The 14,909-nt window shown below is 43.7% G+C and overlaps 1 protein-coding gene across 1 annotated transcript in view; it reads right to left on the bottom strand.

Annotated features, from left to right (window-relative positions):
- Window positions 1–14,909, bottom strand: part of pleca (plectin a) — a gene marked incomplete at its 5' end in the record, with an annotated part of 72,853 nt that overhangs the window by 1,123 nt on the left and 56,821 nt on the right. The window contains 9 exons of the mRNA XM_084455399.1: window positions 33–7,226; window positions 7,583–10,930; window positions 12,534–12,632; window positions 12,764–12,868; window positions 12,954–13,037; window positions 13,155–13,511; window positions 13,631–13,769; window positions 13,895–14,073; window positions 14,298–14,455. Coding sequence (XP_084311525.1) covers window positions 1,032–7,226; window positions 7,583–10,930; window positions 12,534–12,632; window positions 12,764–12,868; window positions 12,954–13,037; window positions 13,155–13,511; window positions 13,631–13,769; window positions 13,895–14,073; window positions 14,298–14,455 — 10,664 coding nt within the window. The 3' untranslated portion in view covers window positions 33–1,031. The remainder of the gene's footprint in view (window positions 1–32; window positions 7,227–7,582; window positions 10,931–12,533; window positions 12,633–12,763; window positions 12,869–12,953; window positions 13,038–13,154; window positions 13,512–13,630; window positions 13,770–13,894; window positions 14,074–14,297; window positions 14,456–14,909) is intronic.

The following is a 14,909-nucleotide window of genomic DNA, read 5'->3' as shown; positions in this document are numbered from 1 at the left end:
TGCAGTAAAAGGTCAGATGCCACTTAACTTACATTTTTAAGTTGTCAGACCAGCGTCGGCTCTGATGCTATGAGCTTCCATTTTGAGGTTAGATGAGGAACAGACAAGGGAAGTCTGATGGAGTTGATGGTCATTTGGGGGATTGCTATCCTTGATCTTCAATATTTTGAATCCTGCTTCTTAATAGAATGGTCACTTTGTCTGACTTGCCAGTCTCAGAATACAATCCATGTGTAAGGCTGCTTGACACAGAAAACACTCTGATACACGAAGGCTGGATAGTTTGGTAGTCTTAGTCCATTCATTTGATGATCAGTTGAATTCAGACATTGGCTATTGAGTATTAGTGGCAGTGTAGCCTGGATGAGAGAAGATCTTGAAACTTCTCATTCTTGAAGCTCACTCCTCCAGAGTTAATAATTGTGACTCCTTATTCTGCTCTGCAGATAGGGAGCGTGTTCTTTTTCTCCTACTTTTGAAATGAATTTCTACTACTAAATATACACAGGTATCTGTTTAACAGCTTTTACATCCAATTTGCGTATGTAATCATAGAAATAGGTAATTTCACATGATTCGTTAAAGAGATTGGAATATAACAAAAAATGAACAGATTATATTGGTAATAGACTTGATAAATAGAAAATATAGCATGTAATTGTTCATCATGTAAAATGTTAACAATATATAATTAGAAATTACAAAAAGATATATATAGAAAGAAAGAGTATATAGACGATAGTGAATTAAAATCTAAGACTACACAAAATAAATCAGAGCAACAACAAAATTATCTAAAATGAAAGATTATGATTGATGATCTATCCAAAATATTTAACCGCAAAGCTCCATATCAACTCCATGCAGAGCAGAATAAAGTCTTTTTCTATTGATAACTAGGCAACTAGTGAGCTCTGTGGTTATACAGTATTGAGTTGAATATTCCATCTTCAGAACAGCAGTTACTGCATATAACTAATGCTGTCATAGCCTGTTAGCTCATCCATGCTCAGTCCACTGGGTGATTCTATTTAGTATCGGCGGCTGTAACTTGGGGAACTGTAGGTAGTGGAGGAAAAAGTTGTGGAAAATCCAGAACTTGTGGCATCAAAGCTCCCTCGCCTAGAGCCTGATCTTGAACCAGTTCTTGAGCCAGACCGGGAACCAGTGCCTGACCCTGAGCCACTAACACTATAGGGACTGTAAAGGCCTTTACTTGACTGAGAAGAGGCTTCTAGTAAGCGTAGACCAGAACCCTCCTCTGTCATGCTTCTTTCCATGGCATCCTTGTAGGAGATTTTGAGCTTGGTTTTGGGGCAGGTGAGGTATTTAGAGTATGCACTGACATCTCTTAGCTTTTGTGCAGTGCGTGCATCTAAGGTGCCTCTCTTTACAGCATCATCTAATGGTACTCTACTGGTGATCTCTGGCTCAATTAATCCGCCAGTAAGATATTGGACCTCCAGGAATCGTTGACCAGCTTCATAGTACAACCACCCCTTCTTTAATGCTTGGGCTGCTGACATTTTGGTTTTGGTTCTGGGATCCTCAAATCCATTGAAGGCCTTCTGTGCGAGGTTGATACGGTCAACCATGATCTTGTCCACAAGTCCCTTGTTCACTGCATCTGCAACTGTGAACTTTTCTCCAGTGTTGGGGTCAATGATGCCTCCTGTGCATGCTTGGGCCTCTAGTAATCTCTGACCTGTGATATTGTCCACAAGATTTCGGTGCATGGCCTCTGTGACAGACACCTTCTCCAGTGTGTCTGTATCCAGTATTCCAGCCACAGGGCCAGTCTCTTCTGTTGGGTCATTCCATGTTGTTGCTGGTGGTTTAATGGAAGGGACTGGACTCATAGGGTAAGATGAGGTCGACCCAAAGGAGGATGATCGTGACCTGACACCACTCATATTTCCAGAGAGCATATCTGCAAACTCGGTGATGGACAGAGTACCAGCACGGTACTGATCCAGAGCTGACTGGTCAATCAGGCCCTTTGAGATGGCGTCATCAATGTCATACTGCCGGCCAGATCTTCTGTCAGTGATCATGGACTTTACAACGCCATCGGATGAGGAGATGGTAACCTCCTCCCACTCACACTCCTGTTCTGCAAGCTCCAGGTAAGTCTGGTGGTCAATGAGCCCTTTACTATATGCCTCGTAAACAGACATCTCCTTGCCCGTCTCTGGATCTACAATGACTACCCTGCGTTTACGAACCGAAGACTTTGAGGATGTTTTCCTCTCACGCTTCTTGTCTTTCAATAGCAAAAGTGCCATTCCAGTTTCTGGGTCAATCATGCATCGCTCCATTAGCTGCAGGTAGGTGAGGTTCTCCTCAGTGTTGGGGTCAAAGAAACCTTTAGTGTCATCAGATGGGTCAGTAAGGATCTCATTCATCTCCTCATCAAATAGGCCACGTTTGTAGGCCATCTCAACTGGCAAGCGGTGGCTCTCCTCTGGATCAATGATGCCCCCCGTAGCAATTTGGGCTTCTAACAGACGAATGCCATGATCTTTTAAAATCAGACCCTTTTTCATGGCCTGGAACAGAGAGATGATCTTGCCAGAGTAGGGGTCCTTGTAGCCTGTTACAGCTCGCTCGGCAGAAAGGAGCTTGTCTTTGAACTCTGGTCCCACAACACCCATCTTAACAGCTTCAGCGACATTCAGCTTTAGGTTCTTTATTGGATCAATGACATATCCTGTTGCTGCCTGGGCCTCAAGAAGTTCAAAGGCAGTCCCTGGTCTTATCATGTTCTTTTTCATTGCTTGGTAGATAGATAAACGGTCTTTGCTCGATTCTACATACACACCAGCAATGCAGCTTGCACCCTCAAGGTACTTCTTCAGCTCTCTGCTGACCTCCTCCACCGTGATGAGACCCTCAGTGAGTTCATTGTATGTCTTCTGGTCAATAATCTGAGAACGAAGCAGCTCATCCAAGGTAATTTGCTTTCTGAGACCCTTGAAGAGCAATGTTTTGTCTGCCAGTGAGAGTAACAGCAAACCACTGTCTTTGTCAGCTCTGCATCTCTTCAGTAGCTGGGCATAGGTGGTTTTCTCATCTGTAGTTGGATCAGTATAGCCTTGCACATCACCATTTGGATCAGTTATTCTGTCATGTGTTTCCTTGTTGATGTATCCACGCTGTGTGGCAACTTCTGTGGGAAGGTGGAAGTAGTATTCTGGATCCATTAGGCCCCCAGTGGAAACTTGGGCCTCCAAAAGCCTCAGGGCATAGTCCTCAGGAATTAGATCTTTTTTCATTGCTTGGAAGAGAGAAATCACTTTTCCACTGTAAGGATCCTTGTAGCCTGTGACTGCCCTCTCAGCAGAGAGAAGTTTGTCATGGATCTCAGGGCCAACCAACCCTTTGCGCACAGCCTCATCAACTGTCAACAATTGATCTTTCACTGGGTCAATGATAAATCCAGTCGCTGCTTGGGCCTCGAGGAGACTGATAGCTATATCAGGCTTGATGAGCCCTCTCTTCATGGCCTGGTAAATGCTGATCTTGGGTGGGGAGTCTGACATAATTCCGGCAACACAGCCAGTGCCAAAGAGGTACTGCTTCACTGATGGCATTTCCATCACCTCACGGATGGTCATCTTCTCTTGCTTCAACAGGTTGTATGTTTGAAGGTCAATGATTCTAGAACTGTAAAGGTCTTCAATGGTAACTCTCCGTCTGATCACATCGCAACACATGCTCTGCTCTGTCTTGATGATTTCCCGTTGTTCGATTATTTCTATGACAATTATGATCATTCTGTCCACTGTGATTTGCCCTGAGCGATATTGTTCCATGAGTCTTTGTTTTTCCTCCTCTGGCAGCAAGTCTGATCTCATGATGTCCCATAACGTCATACTCCTGCCTGCAAAGCTCTCATGGGGAATATCGACTTGAGTGTTAGCTAAAGCTGTCTCTGCTTGTTCTTCTGTGTACACATAGGACTTGTCCTCTGAAGGAGCTTCAGCCTTTGACAGAGGCAGGAAGCATAGACCAGTGTCAGGGTCTCTTGTGCACTTCATCTGCAGTTGTTTGTATGTGGCACTTTCATTAGTGTTGGGATCAGAGAAGCCTTTGATGTCACCTGAGGGATCACCAAAGGTCTTAGCCATCTTCTTAGTAAAATAGTCTCGTTGGTAGGCCACATCATTGGGAACACGGTGGCTACTGACTGGATCAATAATACCTCCTGTGGCAATCTGGGCCTCTAAAAGGGGGATAGCATGTTCTCGTAGTACAAGCTCCTTCTTCATAGCTTGAAATAAGGAAATCTTGTTGCCTGTGTATGGATCTTTATAACCAGTCACTGCCTTCTCTGCTGACAGAAGCTTTTCATGAAGTTCAGGACCAACAACTCCAACCTTTACAGCATCATCAACTGTGTGCTTCTGGTTTTTGATGGGATCAATTATGAAGCCTGTAGCAGCTTGTGCCTCAAGTAATGCCAGCCCTGTTTTTTGTCCCAGTAGATTGTTTTTCATTGCTTGATAAATGCTTAATCTGTCTTTTGAACCTTCCAAATAAATTCCTGCAATGCCATCTGTGCCTTGTAAGTACCTCTTGACTGAATCCATGTCACTGATGTCTTTGGGTTTCTTTTTTCCCTGCTGGAGTTCATCAAAGGTCAATTTATCAATAATGTTGGACTCAAGCAAGGAGCCTGCAGTGACAGGTGCTCTGAGACCTTCAAAGTCACCTTCCTGCTTTTTGGTGTCCTTTTCTTCAATCATTGTTATGACGATTTTCATCAGTTTCTCAATAGTCACATATCCAGTTCTGTACTGTCGAATCAGCTCAAATCTTTGCTCTTCAGTGATATAATGAGAGTGGATAATCTCCCAAATGGTGACTCTCCTTCCTTTGAAAGGGCCATACTGTAACTCCAGAGTTGCATGATTCAAGGCCTCTTTGGTTTGGGCCTCAGAGAACTTATGGTCCTCCTTTGACTTGAGAGCTTTCTTAGAGAGAGGAAGTAATGGAAGGCCAGTTTCTTTGTCAATGACACACGATTTCATCAATTGTGCATAAGATACGTTCTCCTGCAAGTTGGGATCATAGAAGACTTTTGAGTCATCACTGTCCTTGTTCAAGGTATTGTTCATCTCATCATTGAAATAGCCTCGTTTGCAGGCAACGTCATGTGGAATGTGATAACTTTTGAAAGGGTCAATTATTCCTCCAGTTGCAAGCTGAGCCTCAAGCAAACGGATACCATGGTCTCTCTTTATGAGGTCTTTGTTCATTGCCTCAAATAGAGATGCAGTCTTCCCAGTATAGGGATCGTGGTATCCCTGGACAGCCCTCTCAGCAGACAGAAGTTTTTCATGCATCTCTGGACCAACAAGGGCTAATTTAACAGCCTCGTCCACAGTGATTTTCTGATTTTGAACAGGGTCAATGATAAATCCAGTCCCAGCTTGAGCCTCAAGAAGAGGCAATGTCACCTCTGGTGAGAGAATCTGTTTCTTCATAGCTTGATAGAATGTCATTTTCTCTTTAGTAGACAAATTGATCACTCCAGCAATGCTATGTGTCCCTCTTAATGCCTTCTTAACAGGTTCCATCTCTGAGATTTCTTTTGCAGTTATTTTGCCAGTATGCAGCTTGTTTAACAGGTCTTTGTTGATGAGTTTAGAGTCCAAAAGTTCAGAGGCAGGCACTGGAGTCCTCAGACCATCAAGGGCATTTTCATTCTTCTTCTCTTTGTCTTCCACAACAGTAATGACAATTTTGATGATTTTCTCCACTGTAATTTTCCCTGTTTTGTATTGACGAATCAGGTCCTTTCTCTGCTCCTCTGTGAAATATTCAGAGTTGATGATTTCCCAAATGGTAACAGTCTTCCCTTTGAATCTTCCAAAAGGCACAGTGACATGTGATTTACTGAACACGTCTTTAGTCTCTTCATCTGTGTATGTTCTTTCACTTTGAGCGGCTTTATCTGTTATTGGCAACAACAGCAAGCCTGTCTCTGGGTCTGTTGTGCATCTTTCCAATAGCTGCTTGTAGGTGAGAGTCTCCTTAGTGCTGGGGTCAAGGAAAAGTTTTGTTTCATCAGTAGGCTCTGATAATTTCTTATTTGTGTCAGCATCATATTGGCCTTGCTTGTAAGCTGTCTGGAGTGGCACACGATGGCTATTGACAGGGTCAATTATTCCCCCTGTTGCCATCTGAACGTCAAGAAGTCTGGTGGCCTGCTCTTTCTCGATTAGACCCTTTTTCATTGCTTCAAAGAGAGAGATTTTGTCTCCAGTGTAAGGATCTTTGTAGCCAGTGGCTGCTCTCTCTGCTGAGAGCATTTTGCTATGGACTTCTGGACCAATCAGTTCTTCCTTTACAGCTTCATCGACAGAGACTGCCTTGTTTTTCACCGGATCAATAATGTACCCAGTGGCTGCTTGAGCTTCGAGGAGCATTCTGGCAGTGCTAGGGGTAATTTTCTTATCTTTCATTGCCTGATAAACAGTCATCTTTTGCTTGGATGGTGTCAAGACTCCTCCGATACACTTGTCTCCCTTAAGACAGATTTTTACTTTCTCAATTTTGCTCAGGTCTTGCACTGTAGTTTTACCCTTCTTAAGCTTGTCAAATTCCTTTTTGTTGAGTATACCAATTTCATGGAGTCTGCTTGCAGGTACCTTCTCCCTAATCCCGTCGAAAGTCAATGGCGATTCTCCATTCTTCTTTGTGCCATCCACTTCCACAGAACCATTGAAAACTTTCTTTGTGGTTTCCACCATTGTCATTGCAACTAGCTGATCTTCTGGGAGCACATCAGTTTGGATCTCAATTTCTTTTGTGTGGGACGGGCTTGGTTTTTGAGCGACTTGAAGTTCCTGCAACTTCTCTCTGAGCTTTTTATTTTCCTCTCCCAGGACTTTTTCTTGTTCAAGCTTTTTCATCTCAAGTTCCTGCATCTCTTTCTGTTTGTTACGCATCTCCTGCTCTGCATCCTTTTGCTTCTTCACAGCGGCATCCATGGTTTCCTGAAGTTTCTTCTTGTCGTTTTCCATCTGTTTTTGTTGCCGCTCTTGCTCATCTTTGAGGGCTTTGGCCTTCTTGACTTCATCTTCAAACTGCTTCTCAAGCTTCTTTTTCTCTTCCTCAATGAGCTTTTCTTTTTTCAGCAAGGTTTCTTTCTCTATGAGGAAAGACTGTTGAATAATGGTCTTCTCCTGTTTAATTTGCTCCTGTTGGGCATTTTCCATCTAATTTAAAAGACAGAAAGACAACATTAGTACAAAGCATGCCTATTTTTCATTTATATCACATTCCAATACAATGATTATACTTGACTAAAACCAATTCAGTAATGTCCTCTAAATTATCATGTATATACTTTTTAAGCAAATAGTTTGATATGGCAGAGAAAATAATAGCACATTCATGAGAAATTGCTGGACATGTTACTCAAAGTCTCTGCAATTCACATGAATAGTAAAATGTGGGCCTCCTAATTGTTAGTGTTTTGGAGGTTAATGTTATTTCAACAATTGACATACTATTTCACAATAATAATTCACATTCTACATATTTCACAATATTAATTCACATTCTACAATACCTCTTTAGACTTATTTTGTAGGTCAGCAGCCTCTTTTTTCAATTTCTCCTTTTCTTTCTCAAGGTCTGCGATGGCTTTGCGGAGCTCATCGGCCTCCTTGGTGCTCTGTAATCTCTGACCTTCCAACTTTTCTACAACTTTATCTGCATTTTGTTGTTCTGTCTCTTTAAGACGAGCTCTGATCTCATCAGCTTGTTTCTTGAATTTCTTCGCCTCCTCCTCTGCTCTTGACTGCGCCTCACTAAGCTGAGTCACTCTCAGCCTCAGTCTCTCAGATTCTTCAGTGACCTCGCGCTGCCTCTTGCGCTCGGCTTCTAAGGATTTCTGGAAGCCCTCAGTCTCCTCCTCAAGACGCTGCTGCATTTGCTGCTTGTCTTCGAGCAGTTTGTGGGCCTTTTCCTGAGCCTGGTTCTTCTGTTTCTGGAGCTCCTCAGCCTCAGCTTTCAGTTTGGTTGCCTCTTGGATGGCCAGCATTTTCTCCTTGAGCATTTTATCTGCAAGAGCCCTCTGCTGGGCGAGGTCAGACTCTGCAAACTGTCTCTGTCTGGCTGCCTCCTGAGCCTCAATGCTGAACCTAGCAGTCTCTTCGGCCAGCTTCCTCATGTTTTCAGCTTCCTCCTGCAGCAACATCTGTGTACTGTCTTTGTCTTTTTGTAAGAGACGCTTGTTCTCCTCCTCAATGTTCAGTTTTAGTTTGATCAGCTCCTCCATCTGAATCTTGATTTTGGATAATTCTTCCTCCACCTGACCTTTCTGTTTCACTGCATCACTGACTTCACTTTTAAGCCGCTGCAGCTCCTCATCCAAAACAGATTTCTGCTTATCGGTCTCACCCAGTTGCAGTTTCACCTTAGCCAGCTCCTTTTCAACTTGAGACTTTTGTTTGACGGTTTGTTCAGCTAATTTCTTGTGCTTGGCCATCTCGGTATCAGCCTGCTTCTTCTGCTGAAGAGCTGCTTCCTCGGCTTTTGCTCTTCTGGAGGCCTCCATCTCCGCCTCCTTCTTCAGTCTCTCAGCGTCCTCCTGTGCCTTAGCTTGTTTGGCAGCCTCGGCCTCAGCAGCCTGCTTTTGCTTTTCAGCGTCCTCTGCTTTTTGGCGGAGTAACGCAGCCTCTTTCTCTGCTTTCTCTTTGGCTTTCTCAGCAGCCTGCGCAAGTTTCTTAGCCTTTTCAAACTCCCCTTTGAGCTTTTCTTGGGCAAGAGTATCCTCTTTTTGCTTGGTTACCACATCCTGTGCTTTCTTTTCCGCAGCCATGCATTTTTGTGCCGTCTCTTTGGCTAGAATACTCTGTTTCTCTGCCGCTTTGTCGGCCTCCTCCTTCTGCTTGTTGGCCTTGACGGCCTTCGCTTTGAGGCGCTCAACCTCTTTCTGAGCCGCCTTGTGTTGTCTAGCTGCTTCCTCCTCTGCTGCAGAGATCCTCTTCACTTTCTCCTCAGCTTCCTTCCTTTTGGCCTCCTCCCCTAATGCCAACTTTCTGAGTTTCTCTGCTTCCTCCTCAGCCTTAACTTTGCTCTTCTGTGTATCCTCTGCAATGGTTTTCAGTTTGTTCAATTCAAGCTCCAGATCTAGCTTGCCGGTTGAAGCTTTCTCAAAGTTGAGTTTTATGATGCGGATCTCCTCTTCAACCACTCTCCTTTGTTTGAGAGTTTCTTCCACAATTTTCTTTTGTCTCTCTAATTCAGAATCAGAGGATTTTTTAAGTAGGGTGATCTTCTCCTCGATATCTTGCTTGTGCTGTGATGCTTGGTCTTGAAGGACCTTTCTCTGATAGGCTTCATCCTCAGCTTTCCTCTTGAGTCTCTCATTCTCTGCTTCCTTGTCTTTTAGAGCAATCTCAGCCTCAGTTTTCAGGCGAGTAGCTTCATTAATTGCTGCCAGTTTTTCCTTGAGTATCTTTTCAGCTTCACCTCGCTGTCTAGCAGCCTCTTCCTCTGCAACCTCCCTTTGTTTCTTGGCTTCCTCAGCAATTGATCTCAGCTTAGTGGCTTCCTCAGCAAGTTGTCTCATTTTTGTAACTTCAGACTCAAGGAGTTGTTTGCTTTTTTCTGTATTAGACATCGTCTCTTTCTCAGTTTTGGCCTTCATCTCAAGAAGAACATCCATTTCACCCCTCACTTTGGCCAGCTCATCTTCCAATTGTTTTCTTTGTTTTACTGCTGCATTCACTTCATTTTTCAGGCGCTGGAGTTCTTCATCCAATAGAGACCTCTGCTGCTCAGCGTGCTCAAAGTCAGCTCTGAGGCGTATTAGCTCTTGCTCTGCAGACAGTTTTTGCTGGGCTGTTCCCTCTGCCAATTTCCTTTGTTTCTCCAGTTCCTTCTCTGCCATTTCCTTTTGCTTGAGAGCACTCTCCTCCGCTTTTGTCCTTTTCTTTGCCTCTCGCTCAGCCTCCTCTTTCTGCTTCTCTGCTTCCTCCTGAGCCTCGCTCTTCTTGTGGGCTTCTTCCTCTGCTTGAAGTCTCAAGCGTAGAGCCTCGTTGGCTTTTTGCCTCCACTTCTCCAGCTCTTTCTCAGCTTCTTCCCTGGCTTTGTTGGCTTCCTCTTGTTGCTTCTTCAGGCGCTCTGCCTCCTCCTGCAGCTGGATGACAGTGCCCTGTTGTTGCTTCAGCGATGCCTCAAGCTGTGTCGTCTTCTCATTGAATGACATGCGCTTGCTTTGTAATTCAGTGGCAGCACTTTTCTGCGCCACCTCCTCAGCAACCTTGACCTGCCTTAATTTCTCCTCCTCCGCCTGTTTCATGCGCCTCTCGGTCTCCTCGGCTTGCGTTTTGAACTTCTGCAGGTCATCCAGGGCCTTTTGCTTAAGCTTGGCAGCCTCATTTTCAGCCTCAGACTTGCGTTTCAGCTCCTCCTCTGCATTGCGCTTTTTCTGAGTCTCTTCATTCACTTGTTTCCGAAGCCTCTCTGCCTCCTCCTGAGCGACTTTCCTGAGCCTCTCAGCCTCTGCGGCCTTGTCCCGGAGCTGCTGGAGCTCAGCCTCAGCTGTGGCCTTCTGCTTCATGGTGGTCTCTAATTGGACTCTGATAATGTAGATCTCCTCCTCAATCTTGGTGCGACTATATACTGCTTCTTCCACCTGCTGGCTCTTGGATTTTATCTCCTGCTCCGACAGGTTCTTGAGTTTATGCAGCTCCTGTTGTACATTGTGCTTCTGTTTCTCAGCATCGATGGCGACGTCCTCCCTCCTGCTGACCTCTTCTTTCATTTTTAACTTAAGCTCCTCTGCTTCTTGCTCTGCTTTTGCAACGGCTTTCGCATGCGCCTCAGCTAATTGCTTTTGCTTCTCTAACTCAGCCTGCATCGCTGCCATTTTTATTCTCTCCTCTTCTTTTAGTTTTTCAGTAGCTTTCTGTATTAGTGGAAGCAAACAGTAAAGGAATAGAAAATGTTAAGTATTACAGTGTTAGACTATAACATAAATGTTTGAGTAGTTTTTAATCAGTACATGTAGATACGTAGATGTAAATACATGAACACATGTTAAAAAAGTTATTTTAAATGAACTAGGGATAGAAATATTTGTTATTTGGTGTAGGTACTGTACATACGGTCTGTCACGTTTACTTAATGTATGGCACATCGAATGAGACTACTTCACAACACTACAATTGGGTCTTGAATGGCATCATGCAATTGAGGTATCTCCTTGTGATTTTGAAACCCTTTAACTTTTCCTTGAAAAGGTTTATCTCTGAACAAATTATTCTGCCACAATTCTGATCTTGGAGTAGAATTTATAACCTTTTCACATTAACGTCCTCAAAATAAATCGATTCAATCTCAAAACATGGAGGTGAAAGGACAGGGACAAATAAAGAATAATAGGCAAAAATCATGCAAAGTGATGCAGAGTAGGTGAATTTATTTTAATTACAGCCTACAATCTGTAGCACAAAAAGCACTCATACATTGAGGTGAGTAGGAAATCAAAGTGTTAAAGTTATATTGCAATAGAAGTAAGCCAATATGAATTACTCTACCAGTAAGAAAGGGCTTAGTGATCTAGCAATTAAATCATGATGTCCACAAACAGTATGGGATCACAAAAAGATTTACAAGACAAAAAGCCAAACTTCTTCCACTCAATATTAGGGTGAGACAGGTACACCAAGAGCAAATGGATGTGTATCTCCAGGTAGAATAATGTAATGTAATGTTAGTTATTTATTAGGTGTGAATGAAACAGATACTTGAAGACTGTTATTAGGGATAGAGGTCTGATGATAAAGAGGACATATGGAGAGGGGATTTATTCAAATACCTGGTGCTTTGACGATTATTCACCTCTTAAGCGCCAAAACATGATTAATATTCATCATGATAAAGCACTGGCAAGCAGTTTAAAGAAGCAAACAAAATACAAGGTTAGAAAAGAAAGGGGAAAACAAAACTTCATTTGAAAGACTAATTCCAAGGAGGTGAAAGCATCCCAATCACCAGATCAGATAAAGAAAAGAGGTGTGCCAAGAAGTATTTTGTTTTGAGAGAAACAATACTGCAGGAAACGGAGCAATTAGAAAACAAGCATGATTGAATGGGAGGACTGATGCTTGTTTCAGACTGAGGGGATATGCACTTACAGTACTATACGCTACCTGCAAGTGTAATTCAGTGACAGATTTTACACACCTATGAATCACAGTGTGAGGAGTATGAGAGACAGATATTGTTGGGGGCATGGGATGTGCTGCAGCACTAGCTTTATTGATTACTCAACTCTTGCACACTACACTATAAGCCCTACTACAGTATATTGTCAAATCCATTTCATGTCTTCATAGACCCAATTGACTTAAAGTAGACTAATTTAACCTTCACAAGGTCATCAGATATATGTGTCAATCCATACATTAATAGATTGTAGTGGCTGTTGCTAATGCTAATATTAGTGGGTTTGAAGCTGTGGAGAACAGGCAGCTAAATGCTGCATTCCGTGCAAGTTTGTAAGTTACCTCCTCATCCTCCAGGCGGCGCTGTGTGTCTGTGATGAACTTGATGTACTGGCTGGTGAGAATCATCAGCTCGCTGTAGCGAGTTCTTAGTGTCACATACTGAAACACATGTTCAGATTAGAAGTCAACAGCTGTAATCGCATCTAGATGGAAAATCAACTTCAAGACACTAGTGCAAGTGTGAGAGTGTTTTTAAGTCCTGCAATTAGCCAATTCTAATTAAGATCTACCTCTTGGATAATGTTGTCAGATGCAGACTCCATCTTGGTTTTCTTTAAAGGAGAGGCCAAGGGCTCCACCAGTGCTTTGTAGGTCACAACCTGAAGCTCATAGTCCTGGGGGAATCACAGGGTAATACTTTGATCATACAAAATAACTGTCTCGATTCTCATTTCATTCATTCATGATCTTCATACATACCTTGACTGAATCAATATATGCCTTTGCATATTTTTGACAGTCTTCAACCTTATCTTTGTTCCTCTCAATCTCCTCAAGGAGTTTCTATGAAGACAAAAGACAGTTAAACAGTTAAACTGACGTGATAACACTGACAATCATGAGCGTAATAAACTTCATCTTCTCCATTTCCATCAATATGCCTACAGTATCTAGTCATACTTTCTCCTGTGCCAGTTGTTCCTTGAGAGCCTTGCTGTCACCAATGGGCACAGCTTGGATCTTCTCCTGTCTCTGCTTGGCATCGGCGATCCAGCGGATGAGCCAGTCGTAGCTCTCACGGTACGAGCGCATCTGGCGTCCCAGCAGGTCCAGCTCACGATGGCGCAGGTCAATCTGGGCGAACACCGCCTGCCAACGCTCCTGAAGCCCCGACACCGCTTGGCGGTAGTGTTCTAGTTCAGCGTCACGCTCGCTGTGTACCCATGTCATGCGGTCATTCACAGCCTTCGCCTTCTCCAGCTCCTGCTGTAGTTGGTCGAACGCCGCCTGGTCACCCTCGGCCTCGTCACGCATTTTCTAGACGGAGAGGGGGAAGCACAACATCATTACAATTTCAGGGCAACAAGGTTTCTGCGGACCAATAGGAAACTGACTACACAGGACAAACCAGAAGAATTTGTTTCCGAAGCAGATACCTTCAGCTGTGTGAGGTAATTCTCCACCTCCTGTTCATCTGTGGGCACCTTGTTGACATCACGTAAAAGGGCCTCGTACTTTTTAAGTGTGTCCTCTGCTCCATTGGTGCTGCGGATCACTATATCAATGGTCTTCAGTCTGAAAGCAGGGGTAATATATATTTTTATAACCATAAAAAAATCCAAACATTCAACCAGACAAACACTAGCACCCTTTGGTCATGTTTAGTTGGTACAGTAGGTCAGAGTCAGAAAGAAGCTCACTTGTCCAGGTAGACAGAGGACAGACTGTACACCTGCTCCATCTTCTTCAGAGTGACGTCGAGTTCTGAGCGCAGCACTGGTGCAAAGCTGGACTGCTGAGGGGAGGCTAGGGCCTCCTCTGTCTTCACAGCTACGCTGTTCAGGTCTTTCTTCAACTCCTCAAGCTCGGACTGGACTTTCTATCACAGAGAAAGGAGGGATAGGCAAGAACTGACAGCGTGTAAACACCCTTTGGTGGCACAAAAATTCCAAATTGCCTGCTGCATCTCTCTTCCTATAGCTTGAGTGAAACAGCACCAGCATGTGTGAGGTCCTAATCTCATCATTTTGTTTTTCCCTTCTACTGTTTAACAGAATGTAACAGACACATGGGAGCTTAATATAGCTGCATTCAATGCAGTACCTTCTGCTCGGTAGTCTTCTGGGCGCAGGCTCTGAGTGGCTCCCTCTCCACAGGCTGTCTCAGGCGCGTGATGGTGCGGCTCTCACAGCCCTCCAGCCTCAGACGCAGGTCCTTGATCTTGCTCAGGTAGCTCCTACACTCAGACTCGTCTTGCTCACCTGGACAGTAGAGCAAAATGTTACTATGGTGTTACAACAAAGTGGATCTGCACACAAAAAAGGTTGTTAGAGACGTCTTGGAGGCTTCAGTATCACTCATTTCATATTAATCAACAAGGTGCAATAACATGCATGTATATGGACAAGGAATGCAATGACAAGTAAACCTATAGAGAATATGATGATGACGGTAATGATGATGAAGTGATGATGGATTAGTGAGTGAGGTCAATGGAGCAGACAGCCCGATATTTATCCTTTGATAGTATCAGTGCAAAAACAACAAAGCTCAACCAGTCAGCCACTGCTCAATCTGACATTGCAACCATGAGGCCTTACCTCTTGTGTGCAGCAAATAGCCTGTAATGTGAATTTAACAGTCAACCACTGTTTCTAGATATACTGTAATTAATGCAAATGAAACATGATCCTGTAGTGTGTAATGTTTACATGA

The sequence above is a fragment of the Borostomias antarcticus genome (assembly GCF_949987555.1).
Source record: "Borostomias antarcticus genome assembly, chromosome: 21".
Lineage (NCBI taxonomy): Eukaryota > Metazoa > Chordata > Actinopteri > Stomiiformes > Stomiidae > Borostomias > Borostomias antarcticus.
This window is presented reverse-complemented; position numbering and strand designations above follow the sequence as displayed.